Below are 17,530 nucleotides of genomic sequence, written 5' to 3'. Positions count from 1 at the left end.
TGAGTATCGAGCGTTTTTTTGGCACTCGGTAACGGTTACGTGAAACCGAATGCGAAAATGGAGTAGTCATTGTACGAAGAAATATGAGTCAATATTTTTGCCAAGCAAATCTCTTCATGGGCTTCAGATTAATTAATTATCTTTTTTCGGTGAAGAATTATATATCAGATCTAAAAACATTTTTTATAAAATACGTAGAAAGTAAATAAAAAGGCGCCACAAGTATTTAAACTACCCTCTTAATTAGCGACTATATCTTAATTCTTTGTTACAGTCATTTTATTTGTATTGGGGTCAAAAACAAAAGATTTAAGTCGTCGATAAAATTGTAAGTTAAATTTTTTAACTTCATTGTTTAAATTAATGACATATTGAAGATAGAAGCAGTAGAGAGCGATTTATAAAAATAATATGATTACAAATAATTCAAATTGGTACAATTAGACATTATGAATTTAACAGTGCAGTGATGGATTCTAGCTACATTACACATGTAACGTTCGATTAGCTGTAAAGCCTTACCTTGTCCGTGTGATTGGTGAGCTTTCTGCCGTCCATGTACCAGGACAGCTTGGCCGGTGGTCTTGAACCCACTGTCATGCAATTAATGTCGTACTTCCGATTGGCGCTGAGGGGTGCGTGCTCGCTGCTGAGTATCGTCACACTCAGTGGCCTCACTGAAACAGGAAAGGACGAGCGTGATCACAAAAGCGTATGGGGTGAGGGAGGGATGGATGTAAAGCGGTCGAGGGCGTTGATGGCGCCTGATCAAAAAGCACGAACAAGAATTGCGGCAGCTGCGGAATTGCGGTGCTTAGAGTGGCCACGGACTTGTACCGCCGTACGTTCCTACCACCCTAATGCGTTTTAAACGAGTGGTACCGCTGCAGTTACCACCCCGAACGTATTGCCGCAAAACCTACACTCTGATAGCTCCGGGGAAGGTAGGGCAGAGTGGCGCGCGCTCACACGGACCGCACCTCTCATAGATTAAGGCTGGTGAGGCGTACGTGTGGCGTTTCACGTTGATTAATTGAGACAAGTATTGAATAGTGTGAACAAAATGGAGTTGAACATCAATCTTTAGCCTAATCGTAAGACGTTAATCGTAACTGTCAGAGCGTAACAATGTTTTTTAACGAGGTTGTCTCCGCACAATCGTATTAACAATTCCTCTTAACCCTCCAAAGCTGACAGTAGGTCTATTAGACCTACTCAATTAATCTGAAATCATATTTTTACTCCCTCCATCTAAAATTTGGATGTTTTTTTGTTTTTTTAGCCTAATTTTTCTTTCTCGTTCTAAGCTTTTAAAAAGTGTGGAGAAATTTAGGACTATTTTCAACATCTCTATTAATATTACTAAATAGGTTTTTAATGCAAACGTTAAAATGTGTTAATTTTTTAATAAAAATTAAAATTTCAACAAAAATGAAGAAAAATGGCAACTTGTTTAAAAATGTAAAATTTAACAGTAAAGAAATCAGACTCCACCTTCCTTTATTTTGGAAAAATTTGGGAGTGAAATTTCATTTATGTATCAAAAAAAAAAAGACCATTACAGACGGAGGATTAAAATAAACTTAGTAGGTATTTATTCTTTTTTTACACGAGTTATGTCATTTTCCTGTAATTAGTGCCTTTTAGTCAACATAAATTAAATAAATAGAGACTTAGTCCAGCATCAATAACCGTGTTACACACTGATTTTGATATTAGCTTCGGAGAATTAAATAGTGCTAATAATTCCCTTTCTAAATAAACTAGGAGGTAATTATTTTCGATAGTCGCAAATAAAAATGCAAGTAAAAATCTTATAGAAGCAACATATACGTAATAATTAATTATAACGAATGAAAATTGCAATGTGCTTTCAGTACCAGAAAATTCGCGTTTCGATAGAAATCCATTTTGTTTTGAACGAAAAATCAGTTGCTTAAAAATCTCATAAGCGGAGCCTGCACTAGCCATGTTTACGAGACACTAAATTGCCCTTCGTGAAGGCGTCACGATAAGTGGCGGTATTGACATCTCGATGAGGGAAACGTGGATGAAGGTGCCGATGTAGGTATTAGTCGTTCGATTCAACCACGAAATAAGTCTCGGGTAAATCACTCGCTGCACCCAGTCCTTCCATCGAATTTAATCGGCAACGGTTCGGCAAAGGAACGTCTTTCTTCGCCGCGTCGGGATAACGGAAAAAGCGCGAAAGCGACGGTACGACGGGGGTAGATTGGGACGAAGGAGCAGGCAGGGGTGAAGGTAGAGAGAGGAGAGATTTTTCATTCAAGCCGCACCACGCCCAGAGAGTCTGGAATTAAACTTTCAGTACGTCGAACTTTTGACTCCAATGAAAAATTTTCCTCTCTTTCCGCCTCTTCCGCATCCACTATTACCTTCATCTTCGCTACCTTAATCTACCGACGCTACACAATCACGTTCACCGCTTCATCGTGTTCAATCGGCATTGGTGCTAAAGGCACGATTACCAGCATAAGCCGTCGGCACTCGAGCGTCTATACAATCGCGTTGCATATTCGCATCACGCAATCTCGTGCTCATGCGGTGAATGCGGCACCGTAATTCTGCGTCTTGAACGCTATTCAATTTTCCGATCTTCAACCTTGTTTAAACGCCATTAGATCCTCTGATATAATTCGAGGCCTCTTCAATGTTATATCTTGATCACAATTTTTCATCTAGCGAGTTTTCTAATGCAGGTTAGAATTTTTCGATTAATTTTTACATAGAAATATCTAAAAATTTAGTTTATATAGATATAGATCTGGAAATAATTTTAGACTATCAAAATAATTTCTATAGGACGCTGGTTGCTAGAATGCTAAAATTTTTTGCAGCAATGCACATTATATTTGACCATTTTACATAATTATAATATCAGTTCAACAAAATTATTGTTAGATCTAGCTAAATTTTTAGATGTTTTAGTAAAATCATTTAAACTGTGCATAATCTAATCAGAAATTGGATCTTCCTTTCTTCCTTCGGAAGAAGTATTTATGGTACTTATTACGCGAATCTTTCTATCTCATCTTTTTTTTCTCGTGTTTATTATTTCGTTATTACGAATAAAGTAACGTGCGCGCTTTTTGCCTTCTCGTCGTTACGTGAGTGGACTAGGGAAGAGACATGACTGGGAGCAACATTCTTCTCACGTTGTATAAACGTTCGTCAGCTTTTTCACCGGTTGTATTGTATACACCCGACGAATGGTCATGACGAATAGCGCCGTGCGAAAAAGTGCGTCGATGTCCATTAGGTGACCACTGAATACTCATCGAGCAATGCGAACGCATCGTGGTCACACCGAGATGGTCTAATGGGGGTCTGACGGATGATGCGTTTCGCGCACGGATTGGATTTATACAAGTAATGTTATCTCCTCTCTATAGATTCATTAGACGTTTTTGCGTTTGCAAATTTAATCGTTAATAATTTTTATTGCATTTATTGTGTGCATTTATTGTTTGTGTCATATGAAACACACAAGTAGAAAATATTTTATACTTGTGTTAAAATCGATCTTTATAGAAACAATTTATTATGATTGAAATGAAACAACTGATAGTTAAATTTTCGAATTTTCTCATGTTAAACTAGTGATTTTAACATCACTATAATTGATAAATTTTATTTGGAAAGATATCGTTGAAACATATAATGTCTGCTTTAAAATGTAACAGGAGCCCTTTTAATTGTTCTTTTAATAGTGTTATACTTTCGATCAGAAAATTCTATATCATTTCCATAATGAATCTGTATCTTCGGCCAAATAGAAACGAGACTTCATTTCGTTTTAGCTCATAAAATAAAATTTTAATTGGAACTCGTTGAAGAAGAGAAAATAGACTATTACAAGAAACCGATAATATAATGGAAAATATCTATCGGAATGCAATTTATTCGATATTAAAGAATACTGATAATTCTGGTTCTGGCAATTATTGTTTTTACGATAAAAATAAACGTTCTATATAATATCTCCACATATCTATAAAAGTGTCTGACAGCTGCTTAGATAAGCTGCAAATAACGCCAATAAAAAATATCGATGAGCATCAAGGATGATTTGTTCTTTCGGATTGTCGACAGTCGCGAAAGGATTCGGCACGTTTCGGTTAAGAGGCACGAAACGATGGAATAAAAATGATACTAACGAGATCGAAGGTGCAAAAAGGGGTTAAAGAGGAAGGGTAGAGGACAGAGTGAGAGGCAGAGAAGAGACAAAGAAAGAGAGAGTGTGCGAGTGAGTAACGAACGAGCGGGACGAGGTTGAACTTATTGCTATCGCGAATTGAAAATACGTTCGTGCTTAATCCGGCGGGGCTTACGGTCGCGTTTGCATATCCCGGCTGCCTACTTTTGCTCGGGTATATCCTGCACCACCATCGGTAGTTTTTGGCGAGTCCGCCGCGCCATCGCCGGTCTTCTCTCTCTGTCTCTATCTCCCTCTCTCTCCTTTCTCTCTCTGTTTATTCGTACTCGCTTTATTACGCTCCCGGATTAATGCAAAGTTACAGACAAAAAGATCGTAGGTATTAAATGTACTGGTGCACGCACCGAAAAACAGAGCGGATCCGTATCCGGGCGAATAATGTTACGTAGATGGACCGAAACGGCTACGGCTGCAGTAAGCGGTTAGCTTTTTACCACATCGCGAAAAATGCAAAACGATCCCCCTTTAACGTGAGCCATGGCCGGCAACACCGTGTGTCATCCTGGACAGGAAGCTGTTCTAACATGACGCACTATGAAAGATGCATGTTAAAATGCCTCCATTCAACGTGCCTTTTAACCTCGTCATTTAAGTTGCTCATCACTAAATGTCAGGAGGGAAACATTTGGAAATTTTATACTAAGAAAAATGTCTGGTTAAAAATAAATGAACCGGAATTATATCAATCAGAATTTCGATTATCTCAACTAGAATTCTAATAGATTTAATCAGAAAATTCTGATTAGTTTACTTTCAACCAATTCTATTTAATCCAAGTAGACTTAATTTCACGTCAAATGCCAAATAGCACTTGTGCCGTTATTAAGGTTTCCAAAGAGAACATAATATCTTCTACGCAAGAGTGATACATTTTGAGTTGTGTCGTTTTTATAAATAAAAAGGAGAGTCTTCTACAGAGTGCAACATTGTTTTATTTTGAATTTAGTTGATCAGAGTAAACATAAATTGTTATATAATTATATCACTTTTGATGAATTACTCTGAAAAGTTATAATTTTGTAGGATATAAGAATCGTCACAACTTAAAAAAAGTGGTTATTTAAAGAGTTGTAAAATGACAAAAATGACGTTTGATCAGATTTCTAAGAGTATAGTCTTTACCATATTATTTGATTAGTCAATAATTTTCAACGTTGATCATATACGAGTAAGTGAAGACACACACTTAGGCGTAACATATTTAAAATTAGAATTAAGCTAATGCATGTAATAATATCATATTGTCATATGGGAATAATCAAGATCTTTATATTTTTTAACAATAAAAGAACGTCTGCTTTTTTGTTGCATAAAAAAACGTAAAAATCAGTCTTAAATAAAATAATATATTCGCCTACTCATTACAGACTTATTAATATTTCACAAATAATAAACTAACATCGAATTCCTTCAATGTGCTAAAAAGATATTACGATTTTTTAATCACGGTTCTTTTTTATGTACAAGCGCGTGTGTGCGAGACTGCAATTAGCATTGCGAAGTTTGTGGAATTGCAATATTACATTGTGCGCATTGGCGCTCTAATGAGTAACTCCCAGCAACGCGTCGTGTAAATTTGTTGGCCGACTCTCGTGCATTAGTAGTAACGGACGGGTGGGACGCTAATGAGTAGGCGAGGCAGACCGCCTGAGCGTGGACGCTGTTTGAATAGAGTGGAAGACGAAGTTAACTCGAACTGGGTAGATGAAGAGTCCGCGAAATAGCGCCAGTGCGGTGCGGCGCGGCGCGGCGCGGCGCGGCGGGAGTCCGGCGGCAAATTAACAACGGCGACTCTGATTCTGTTTGCAAGGAATCGCGACTATTGTGAACCTCGGAATCGCAGTGCAATTTCGATCACCGAATTTCACCACGTCCGTCTCCCCTCGTCGAAAGCCCATCCGGATTGAAATTCGAGGACAAGTTTCGCGATATTATACGAGGCCACGCGAGACGGCGCGGCGAGACGCGTTTCGCTCGTGGTTACACAAAAGCGTCGTCGTGACTGCGCTTTTATTTGCGTTCATTAGCCATTGCGCGTGTTATGAAACTCTATGTAACGCCGATCGAAAATGGAGGGGGGGGGAGGGGGAGTTTCTAGAAACTTTGTTCAATGGCCGAGTTCGTAAACCAATTACTCGTTATTTCATCCGTGAAATGATTGCGGCCGCGCTTGTGTAAGTTTCCCGCGGACGTACGTATCGATGTTGCTCGTGTAATTTATTTATCTCGCAGTATTTTCCGGTACGCACGGAGCGTTCTATAAATCGAGAAATCCGAGAATTTAACGTTACGTAGGGGAGTTTCATCCCTGGATATCGTACGTGTGAACACTCATCATTCATCTCGATAGGAAACGTTGACGATTATTGTTAACATTTGTTTCACTTTTTTTCGAAGGACTCGACTCGTTTTCGCATTCTCTTTTTTCTTTTATTATAGCTCTCGAATCATCAATATGAGTTCGATACGGCCAGTGAAATTAACGAAAAAATATGTAGATGTAGTCGAATAACCATTTCCAATCAATATAAATATACAAAAATATACATACAAGTATACAATATATACACAATCTCTCTAAAAATGTTTGCCAAGAGCAATGAATTCCGGAGATCAAAAATAATTACGTAGACGCTGTCGGTGGCCGATCCGCCGACGCGACAGTGACAAACCTACAGTAACATCTGGAGTGTCCTAACCACTTTTGTTAATTCCATGCTTTCTCTGGGTAAGCATCTATCCCGCTCAACAATGATCACCAATAACATTAATCAAGAACGTTCCTCGCCATGCCCGCATGTCACTCGACGATCCGGCATGAGTCCTCTGAAGCAGTCCTTAGGATATTTACATCATCTCGGCGATGGGGCTGGCGACCGAGGGAAGAAGTGAGAGTCGCTGAGAATCGCACCAAGGTAACATTTGCAAATGCACCGTTGTATGTGCGCCTCATGTATACACGGGCATTCCTAGTTCCTATAGCTGCGGATTGTTCGTGGGTAACGTGGCCTTGTCCCGAGGTCACACGAGACTCACTCGACTTCAACTGTAGTCTAAGAGGGCTCTCCTGTCTCCTTCAAAAGCACCATCTCCGGTATACAATCAAGCTTCCAAGCCCAGTTCGAGGACTCGCGTCTCTTTTGTCACTCTTTCTTTTGCTTCTTCCTCCTTGCCATTTCTTGTCTCCGTTTCTTGCTCGCTTACTCTTCAGTTACCCCTTCGTTTCCATCGGGTGACTTTCCCGTCAGCTTCCCGTCTTGTCATCGTTGCCGTTGTTATCGTGGTACACTACATGAAGACACCACAGAGGAAAATGCAGAGGCCATCTAGTCATAGCCCCTAACTATCTGCGCACGACTCATATTTCTACTTCATCTCTCTTCTCACTATACCTTCGTGAAGCTCTTTCTCATTCCTTCGACGCAGTTGCGTCGCGCTGCCTTTGTAAATTTCTATGCATTTCTCGTAGGTAACGTCATTTGCTACCAACGAAGCCGAGAACTTTGTAAAAGGTCGAGTTCTGATGCCGCAACAATCTGATTTCGAAATGATTATGAAATGTATTAAGCTTAGACAGGGAGATACGAGGAATTAAGAATGAAATGGTTTTTGAGTCGATTAAAACGATATAATTATAGGAACGCTTATTTAGTTTCCAAAAGATCCGCGAAATAGGATTTTTAATAAAACAATTGTAAGTAATGAATTTACCTAATTATTGAACTGAATCGCGGTTTTCCAAAAAATCGCCTTTTAAACGTAAAATTTATGAAGATTACTGCAAATATATAGGATAGCTGAAGTTTAATTTTCTCTACATAAAATGTTTCTTTATTCTATAATATAATTTGAAATTTGCAAACTAATTATATTTATATGTCTATATAAGGGAACTTTAAATGTATAAATTTCAGAATTCACAAAGAGCGTTATTTATTATTCTGGGCGAATATATTGTCTCTAACCATCATATAATTTCGCTCGCATAATTAATACCTTTATACTACAGAAATAAAAAATATTTTCCTGAAAAAATAACATCCTCTGGGTGAAAAGAGGAAAAGATTTTCGAATAAAGAAATCGCGGCTAATCTCGGAAAATGATATCGCGGATTCTCGCCGATGTAGTACGCCCGAGAGAGCCGCAAAAACGACCGAATAGTCACTGATCGGACGGGGAGTAGAACGGGCACATCTCTCTCGGGAGCCAGCTTTCCAGCGAACTCTTCCCCGAAGAGTTTCTCAATTTTCAATTCCATGAATACTCGTCGCGCGCCAACGCGACGTTCCCTGCCCAAAATGGCCACCGTGAATCCCATCGTGGATCTTTTTGTCTCGCGTGACTTATCAACCGCGTGCTCCAGGAAGGAGGCGCATTGAAAAATCACCGATTCCATTAAAAGTTCAGCGGATTTCCGGGGCTCGGTGTGATTTTCACCCGTCTCACGTCATGACCTAAAAGATCAGCTCGGCACTACTGAATACTCAGGCCGTGTCGTAGAAAGACTTGATCACTAACAGCCAATCTAAAAGCTGACGGTCGTCAGTATTAGTCTTTTTCCCGATTTTTTTCTTTCTTTTTTTTTCGTCTCTGTCCCTTCCTCTTTCCTATTATGCAATTCGTAGAGAGTTTCACCATTCCTCTCATCACGATCCCTTCTTATCCTCACACCCCTCGGCGACCAATTTCCAAGTCTCTCGCACTGTAAATCAGGCCCACCGTTACCCAATTTCACTGGCTGACTCCATTACCAGCCTGCCCTCTAATTAGTCAGGCTCGATTAGGTTGGGGTGGGCCGGGCTGGGTCGAGCGAGGTAGGTTAGTGTCGGGTTTGTTCTCCATTCCCCTCGAGAGCGCCGATTCAATCCCAAGGTCGTTCTCATCCTCTTTGGAACTTCCATTGCCTCCATATTATACTCGATCTCTTCTGTTTCCATCCCCATTTGCTGCAGCGACGCTATTCTGCCGTATATAATTCTACTCTCTTTACTTCTCCTTCCTTCTCTCTCTTTCTCTCTCACTCACCTTCTCTCCCTTTTCTCATCTTCTCCATTCATCCTTTCCACCCTTTCCCATTCTTTTTCTTTTTCTCTCTTTTTCCCTTTCGTGGTCTTCCCTCTATTTCACGTTTTAATGAAGCGATAAAACATACATGTGATTTTGTTTCGTACGTTGTCCGCGTTTGTTCGCTTTTGATAATCCCTCATTTGTATTGCGCTTGCATCTCGACATTGCGTTCGGCTTTTTGGTGCAGTGCAGCTTATAACTCCAGCTAATTAAATTCGCCTGATGTGTATGCATGCAAGTTGGTGATCATACAGACGGTTAATATCGTTACTCTAAATATTCAGTATATTGTCCAGTAGTACAGAATCGCAAAGGATTAACTTCACACGATTAACCTCGTTTAGCACGATTCATATGTCGAATTATTCGTTTTGGATAAGATCCGTTCGAGATTACAGATAAAAGCTATGTGAAATGGAAGAAGAATCGACTCTTATTAAGATAACAAAGATATCAAGCCCTTACAAGTTCAGAATATCACGTTCGATACGGTAGATTCAATACGGTAGAAACAGAGCTTAGTCAGACTGATTCATTACATTAATCTTCTCGAGTTTCTCCCTTCCTCTCGATGAAAGGGTCGACTTTTTTCCGCAAGCAAGATTGAAACCTTTCGCCTCATGTTCAACTCCGTCAATTCGAATTACTAATATATATAAAAAAGTGTTGCAAAAAGAAGGTGCAAAATCATCTTTCTATATTACGAGCATTCACTATCAGTGTTAGATAAAAAATTTTTTATGCCGACAGCGGATTTACGCTTTATATAGTATGGATATCATATAATATTATATTTTAGTATATATATAAATATTTAATACACTTTTTAATATTCCCATATATTTGTTAAGATGGTATTTATATGTTACATATAAACACTATCTTAGCAAATTTTATGGGAATACAAAAACCTATAATACATGCATACAAAGATATTCAACCCTCCTGTTGTTTATATTTGAATTATTGCCTTTATAGAAATCTAATACTGACCAATCTATTACTGAGAGACAGTTATTAATTATTTATTTTAATTACTGGAATATTAAAAGCAATGAAGAACAGTGCTTTTAATAATTTTAGTAATTTTTAATAGTAACTAAGAGTAATTAGATAATTATTGTCTTTCGGTATTAAATTGATCAGTAGAATTCTATTATTAAAATAAACTTAATATTCTCACATACACACACACACACACACATTCTTCTTTATACGAGTTATGTCATTTTGATCCCTTGAAATTAATTAGTGCCTTTTAGTCACTAATTAATATGAATTAAATAGGTCTCATTGATCCAATTGTGTTACAGATTTTGATATCAACTCCAGAGAGTTCAAATATTTCTGCCATTTGCATTTAGAGCATTTGCGCATTTACATAATATAATAACTATTTGCGAGTTTACGATATCTTAAAAAGCGCATAAACATTTGAATTGTTCGCTTGTAAAGATTCTACAAAGGAACAAAAAGAACATTACTTCTGCAAGGTAGAAAGATAAGTTAAGATGTTGTACTTTACGATTGGCTAGCAGAAAAAAAGATACAGCTCGGTTGAATAGCTTCGAACTTTTCAACTACTTCGACGAATAATGAATACAGTTTTTTTTTTCTTAACTATCGGGACGACGATGAAGAAGTTTCTTAACGAAATTATCATTGCGAGAAGATTTCGCTGTCGCGTTAGAGCGCGACAGGGATAACCGAAAAATAGTGGCGATTATTTTAATTTCGCACCACGTGTCGTATTGATGTCCCCTTCGCGTTTCGTGCGGTTTATTTTCATTTCTCACAGCTGCCAGTGAACGTGCGTCCCGGTGAAAATAATTCGGGCGATAAACCCCTGCAGGGGTAAAAATATGCCATTACCGGGCGCTCCATTTGTAAATGCGACGATTTTCGAGCGCGCAAGCGTTAAATATTAATTTTCTCGAAATAATGGGATTTCAAAACCACGGTACACAACTGAATGTGACACGCGATGTACCGACTGGTGGTCGGTACTTCGGAATTTGCGCAGAAAGACTCGATGAACCGTAAAATAATAATGATCCGCGATTAAACTGCGTTATACGCAGCCATCGTTCAGCGCGCCGTACGTTTTGATAATTTATTTCGCAACGTTCGTGCGCACCCTCCTGTCACGGTTCATATTAACGGCCGCGGTTTATTTATTATGAAACGTTTGCTAGCTGACCGAAGGGCCAGATCGATTTACTCTTCGATAGGCACGTCGAAAATACTTTTTGTCCATAAATCGAATTCGCGCGAATCCGTTCGAAGCTTGCTTGCCTTGATTTCCCTTATAATATCAAACATTGCAATTTTGACATTATATTTTACGCTAAAAACATTATGCATAATTACAAATGTGCATAGTTACAAATCATCTGAATAATCAAACATGTTTAAATTTAGAAGCAGGCGATGTTTGAGAATTTCTCATAAGAGAAAAAGATATAAATAAATGGAAATTATGGTTTTGTTGGGGTATCTAAAAATTTAGCTGGATACAGATTAAAAATAATTTTGTTGGAATGAAATAAAATAAAGTAGTAATATTATTTAATAGCTTCAAGAATAAATGTAACACAAGTGAAATACCTACGTAAGTCTCTGATGCAGATCGCTGCTTTAAATTATATATTCATGACGTAGTAGATAATTCGCAGTCAACTGGGATGTACTTACCAAACAAAGTTAAAGTAAACGCAAACGTATCGACTCTGGATCTGTGTCCTCTTCAGTGCGGAAGCCAAGTATAAACTACTTGGAGACTCACATAAACATTTTACTTGTGTTAATCTTGTTGGACTATCAAAATGATTATGTAGATCGCTTAAGCGATAATGAGATACAAAAAAAAGTTGATATTCTAGTAATTTTGAGCGTACTACATAATTATTTTGATCTACTCAAATTATTTTCAGATCTGTATCTAACTAAATTTTTAGATACTTTAGCCAAGTTCAGCAAAACTATTTTTCCCATGTATGTATTTAGTTAAAAGGATCAAAAGGACTGAAGGATATTAGCTTTACTTTTTTTATACTTAAAAAAATTGATTTTATTTTGAGATATGGATTACTTTATATTAGTTTAAAAAAAAATATGAAGCACTTACAACATTTTCTATAAAACTCTGTTAAAAGTATATTTTTTCATTTTTCTTCATTTGATCTTGTTGAACAGATCGCACAATATCCCATTTATTTTCTCTTACCGGACAAAGAAAACCCAATCTATCATCAATTTAGCGCGCATAATTCAATCTGTTACAGAACGCTGGTAGATCTTGCGTTGCAACAACGCGAGATCCAGATGAGTTTTCGCGACCAGGAAATTGCATTTTCCGCGCCACTCCGCGTCGTGAAAGCCTTCGCGGCGTTTAAGCGAATACTTTCTCGTTCGTCCGCGATTCGCAATCCATCCGGCGCGCAGTCATGCAAATAACACCTTGAACGTATGTCCATAGGAATCGCACGACCAGCCAACCCGGGGATAAGAGTCAAGAGGAAGATGGTAGAGAGAACACGCGGGGGTTAGATATAGAGGGTGAAGGGGGATAGAAAGCATAAAGTCGCGTGGAAATCGCTCTCGTTTGTCGAGTCGTCCGTAAAAGGCGGCGGAGAGGCGGACGTAAGGCCGCATACCGATAATTCCACGGAGTGCTCCGTGGAATTTATGAGGTTTAATCCTTTGCGGAATCCAAGAGAGGCGGCTCCCCCCGTCTTCTCCTCATCTACCCCTTGCCACGAGTATACGATGGTTGAAGGGGATGAGTCAGGTCCGGCCCAACGGCCACACGCCTGTATCCGCGCCGGAGACGTCGGGTTCAAAGTGCACGAGGAAGAAAACCCGCTTTCTCTCTCTTTCCCCCCCCCCCTCTCTCTCTCTCGCGTTCTATCCTCTGCCTCACGGGCGAAAGAGCGGGCTTTAACGTCGGGCAATAAAACCCGTGGAGTGGCGTAATGCCTATACGAGTGTGATGCCCGCGAGTATAATACCTGGAAGATACGTATACTCCCTCGATCTCCCGTAGGTGCACGGCTGGACTTGGTACACTTATTTCCTGCGTTATTCGGCGAAACGTAAAACGGAAATTAAAGCCGATAGACCGGGTAACAGCTCGGCGTGGATAATTATGTTCGTTTCGTTCACGTCTCTCCTTTTTGCGAAATTCAGGACTTATTTGCATATCAACGGGTGAGTTTAAATCATCACGGCACGAGCTGTGTGGCTAGCGTGTATTTTTGACATTGTCAGGACGCGCGTGTTCAATTCGAGGATGGATGAAGACATGTGACAGTTTAATATTCCAAAGATAATGCCAAAATTTATAACACAATTACTGACGCTGTAAGATTTTTAATTATATAGTCTGTAGAATTTGTAAAGTCTATAAATTCTACTGATAATTGTATTTGTAAATTTAAATGTGTATATTACTAATATAAGCGCATCATTTTGATTGAAAATGGAATTCTTCTCTTGTCTTTAAACATTTTTCAGTCGATCTTCGCTTAATATCATTTAATTTATGTTAATTAAAAAGCACTAGTTAATTTCAAGGAATTAAAATGGTGTAAAAAAGAATACTACAATATTGCTGAAATATCTAAAAATTTAATTAGATAACAGATCCGAAAAATATTTTATTGGATCATCCAAATAATTATGTAGAAAACTCATATCATAATAAGTAATACTGCTAAAAGTTTTGACATTCTAGCAACCAGTTTAAGCGTCTTACGTAATTATTTTGATGGTCCAACAAAATTATATTTAGATGTGTATCTAAGTTAAATTGTTAGTTATTTTAAAATCTTGATTTAAGATCAAGGAATGTGCAGTACTTGTTACAATTATTACGTCTATATATACGCGAGGCCACCCTTAAAATAGTTTGATATCGTATTCTCGAGTTTAGTTAAAACCTTATAAATCGAACAGAATGGATCGTTGCATTGGCCGATGATATTAATATTTACAAAACGAAGAGCGAAGCTTGCGACAGCATGCGACAATTGTTCGGTGGTATGTTCGTTACAGAATGCATGAAGTAAATAGCGACGTCACTGTTACGCGAAATTCGGTGACGCAGCGGTAACGTTCGTGGCGCGCCCGAGGGGATAACTACTTATAATGTAATCGTGGAACAGAGTTCTCGAAATCATTATAAAATTCATATGAAATCTCTGTATAATCCGATAATTACATATGCAACCACGAGAAATCATTGTACAATATTAAATAAAGTTGTATACTTTACCAAATGACTTTATATGTAGTGACAAAAATTATTTATAATCAGACGAAATCATATGAAATCAAATAAAATCACGTAATCATTTTGTGGGATAATATTTCAGCTAGTGGTCATCCCCTCGGACAACCTTTGGTCTATTTTCTGTTCCTGCACTAGACTGGCTTCTAGAACTCTCTTTCTTGCTTTAAATAAATATCAAACGTATTTCACTTTAAGTTCCAAAAGTGTACACTAGTTCAGTCACAGAAAACAGACCTCTTGTTATTATTCGCGCGGCGAGAGTCGAGTAAGAAGGTCACAACAGCCGCTCGGTGTCGTATCATTATATTCCTTGAGACGCGAAAAGCACGGAGAGAAATTCGCGACGATTTTTCAATCTGTATTAAGTATCCTACGATCAGCGAGTTTATCGTAAGCGACGAGCGTTCGTTAAAGCGAATACTTCTCGTGATTTATTCATTTAATGGAGAAAATGAAATTACAAATTGTGATCTCTAATATACTCCTTGCATATCGAGTGTCTCTTATATCACGTTTTAATATAATTGTTTCTAGTTTGTAATTTTAGATTTACACATATTAAGGGGGGATTCGGGTTTAGAAGCTTGATTTTTAGATTATTTTCACGAATTTTTTCCGAAAAATTTATTCAAATCAGGTCTATTCATTTCATTTTAAATTTGATAGTAATTCTAGTGGTATTAAATATCTACAACGTATCATGAGTTATAGACTTTTGCTATTGTTAGTATATTTTTGGAATGCACTGCTAATTGAATATTAACTCAGTTCACGTTACACCGCACGACATTAGAACGAAGCTGGTGACAATGTTCACTGCTCAATATTTTTCGTTACTCACAGAACATCGCAGGTACGCAGATACGATTCCGAAATTCGGGTACATGACGCGCTAATTAGTAAGTATTGTAATAATTAAATCCTATGTTTCGATATCTGTTAGTATGAATAAATTCGGTGTTAACATTTGAGCAATGTCTTGGAATACATTTCACAAGATTGTTCGATCGAAATGTAACGCGTCGTCGGTAAGGCAACATATTTTTGGATATTACATTTTGCGGATCCTCGATTTTAACTCGCACGTTTGTTCGTCTTATAACACGGAACAGCAATTGATCCTAAACGCGAGCATATTCTATTTATTAAACTTAAAATGCAGGAAATGTAAAATCCATTTCACAATTGCGTAAGCGTACACGGAGAGATTTTTTTCTTAAAGTTTAACTGAAAGTTTACCTTTAAAATTTGGTATAGTCTTGGCACTACATTTCGAAGAATTTTATGTAAATTTCTCTCATTTATTAATAAAACTACAATAAAATATATAATAAGTTTGATTAATTTTACTGAAGTACACGATAAAAATCTTTAAAATATTATATTGTACCACAACTACCATATTTTCAGGATAAATTTTGAGACAATTTTGTCCGTGTAGTTGTAAGTCGTTGTAGTCATAAAAATCACAGTGGAATACTTATTTTCGTCAAATTCGAGGATGATAAATCAATTCTTACAATTGAGAGGATGGGCGGAATAAAGGTACAATTCTACTTAGGCTTTTTTCCGCAATTAACTTTTTCATATATTAATATTAATCGTAATAGATTTATAACACGAAACTTCTCTCTCTCTCTCTCTCTCTCTCTCTCTTTCTCTCTCTTATAGACATTACATAAATTCATGTAATATTGTATCCATTTGTGTGCAATAAAAAAGTAGCAAGTTATTTTAATTTGTATTAATATCAAGATTTTGTAATTAAGCCTTTATTCCGCCCATCTCCTGAATTACAGTAACGTACAACGGCTTACGCTTTTGAATACAGTTGAGGCAAGGGTAACCGTCGTGTCGCGGGACAGTGTGAAGTTATGTGCGCGTCGTCCCGCGGCAAGGTCAGTCAATCCCGCGTCTTTCTCCGCCATTGCTCCGCCGGTGACGACCAGCGCCGGCCGCCGCTCGTCGCTTTGCTGCGTTTAGTTCTCTGATTTACGGAATTAAGTATCTCCAAGAGTGGAAACGTAGTTTCGTTAGATTCTTTCGCGATAATCCACTGTGATGTTACAAAGTAATTAACCCTCGGGAGTGTAAAACGTCGCGCGATTATCGTGATTCGCAGGTCGTCGGTGCGCGATGTTATAACTTTTGCGCGCGAGTGTGTGTGTGAACGTAACGGATCAAAAGCAAAGACAGAGAATGGATTGCGCGATCCGTATCTAAGTAATGTATCAAATGTGGACAATAATGAGAGAGAGAAACCGTGGGAGACGGCCAATCTCCTTCTCATTCTCTCTCCCATTACACCATCGCATGGAAAGAGATAGAAATGGCCGCTTGCCACGGTCCCTCTCTCTCTCAAAAAAGTAACTTGTAACTGTAACTTCGTTACAAGTAACGAGTTACTTCCATTCCCTGATCAAAAGCATCATGGAGGGACAAAAAGGAGGGTTCTCATACCTATCGACCATTTTCACACACGGATCGCGCATTCTCTATATCGTTGGATCAAAAGCATCATGGAGGGACAAAAAGGAGGGCTGCCGATGAGTAAGCAAATCTTCGTTGAATCGTTTTTTCACGTGGTTAATACCGCGTCGTTATAAAGTGCATCGGGATTAATATTGAAAATGCCGTACGAAGTATCGCGCGATTGTTATATTCTGATTATCGGTGCGTGATCGTAAGTTAGTTTTGTGAGTGCTTATAAGTGCAATAAAGAAGCTGCCATGGAGAAACGAGAAAGAGCGAGGCCTGGGAGGCATCAGGCAACGGCGGAACTACGAGGTGTGATCAAAAAGTAAGGTGACTTTTTGAATTTCGCGCGCTCTGTATACTCTAATTTCAAAATTTTTTTGTTGTTGTGTTGGTACACTCGTCATGATCATATGTTCACAGTTTTGACTATATAGCATGTGTTGTTTTTATGTGA

The 17,530-nt window shown here is 38.3% G+C and overlaps 1 protein-coding gene across 1 annotated transcript in view; it reads right to left on the bottom strand.

The window, feature by feature from the left end:
* Positions 1-17,530, bottom strand: part of LOC108759305 (synaptogenesis protein syg-2) — a 126,401-nt gene that overhangs the window by 33,039 nt on the left and 75,832 nt on the right. The window contains exon 6 of the mRNA XM_018504661.1: positions 523-677. Coding sequence (XP_018360163.1) covers positions 523-677 — 155 coding nt within the window. The remainder of the gene's footprint in view (positions 1-522; positions 678-17,530) is intronic.

This window comes from Trachymyrmex cornetzi, unplaced genomic scaffold (genome assembly GCF_001594075.2).
Source record: "Trachymyrmex cornetzi isolate Tcor2-1 unplaced genomic scaffold, Tcor1.1 scaffold18, whole genome shotgun sequence".
In the NCBI taxonomy this organism is placed as follows: domain Eukaryota; kingdom Metazoa; phylum Arthropoda; class Insecta; order Hymenoptera; family Formicidae; genus Trachymyrmex; species Trachymyrmex cornetzi.
This window is presented reverse-complemented; position numbering and strand designations above follow the sequence as displayed.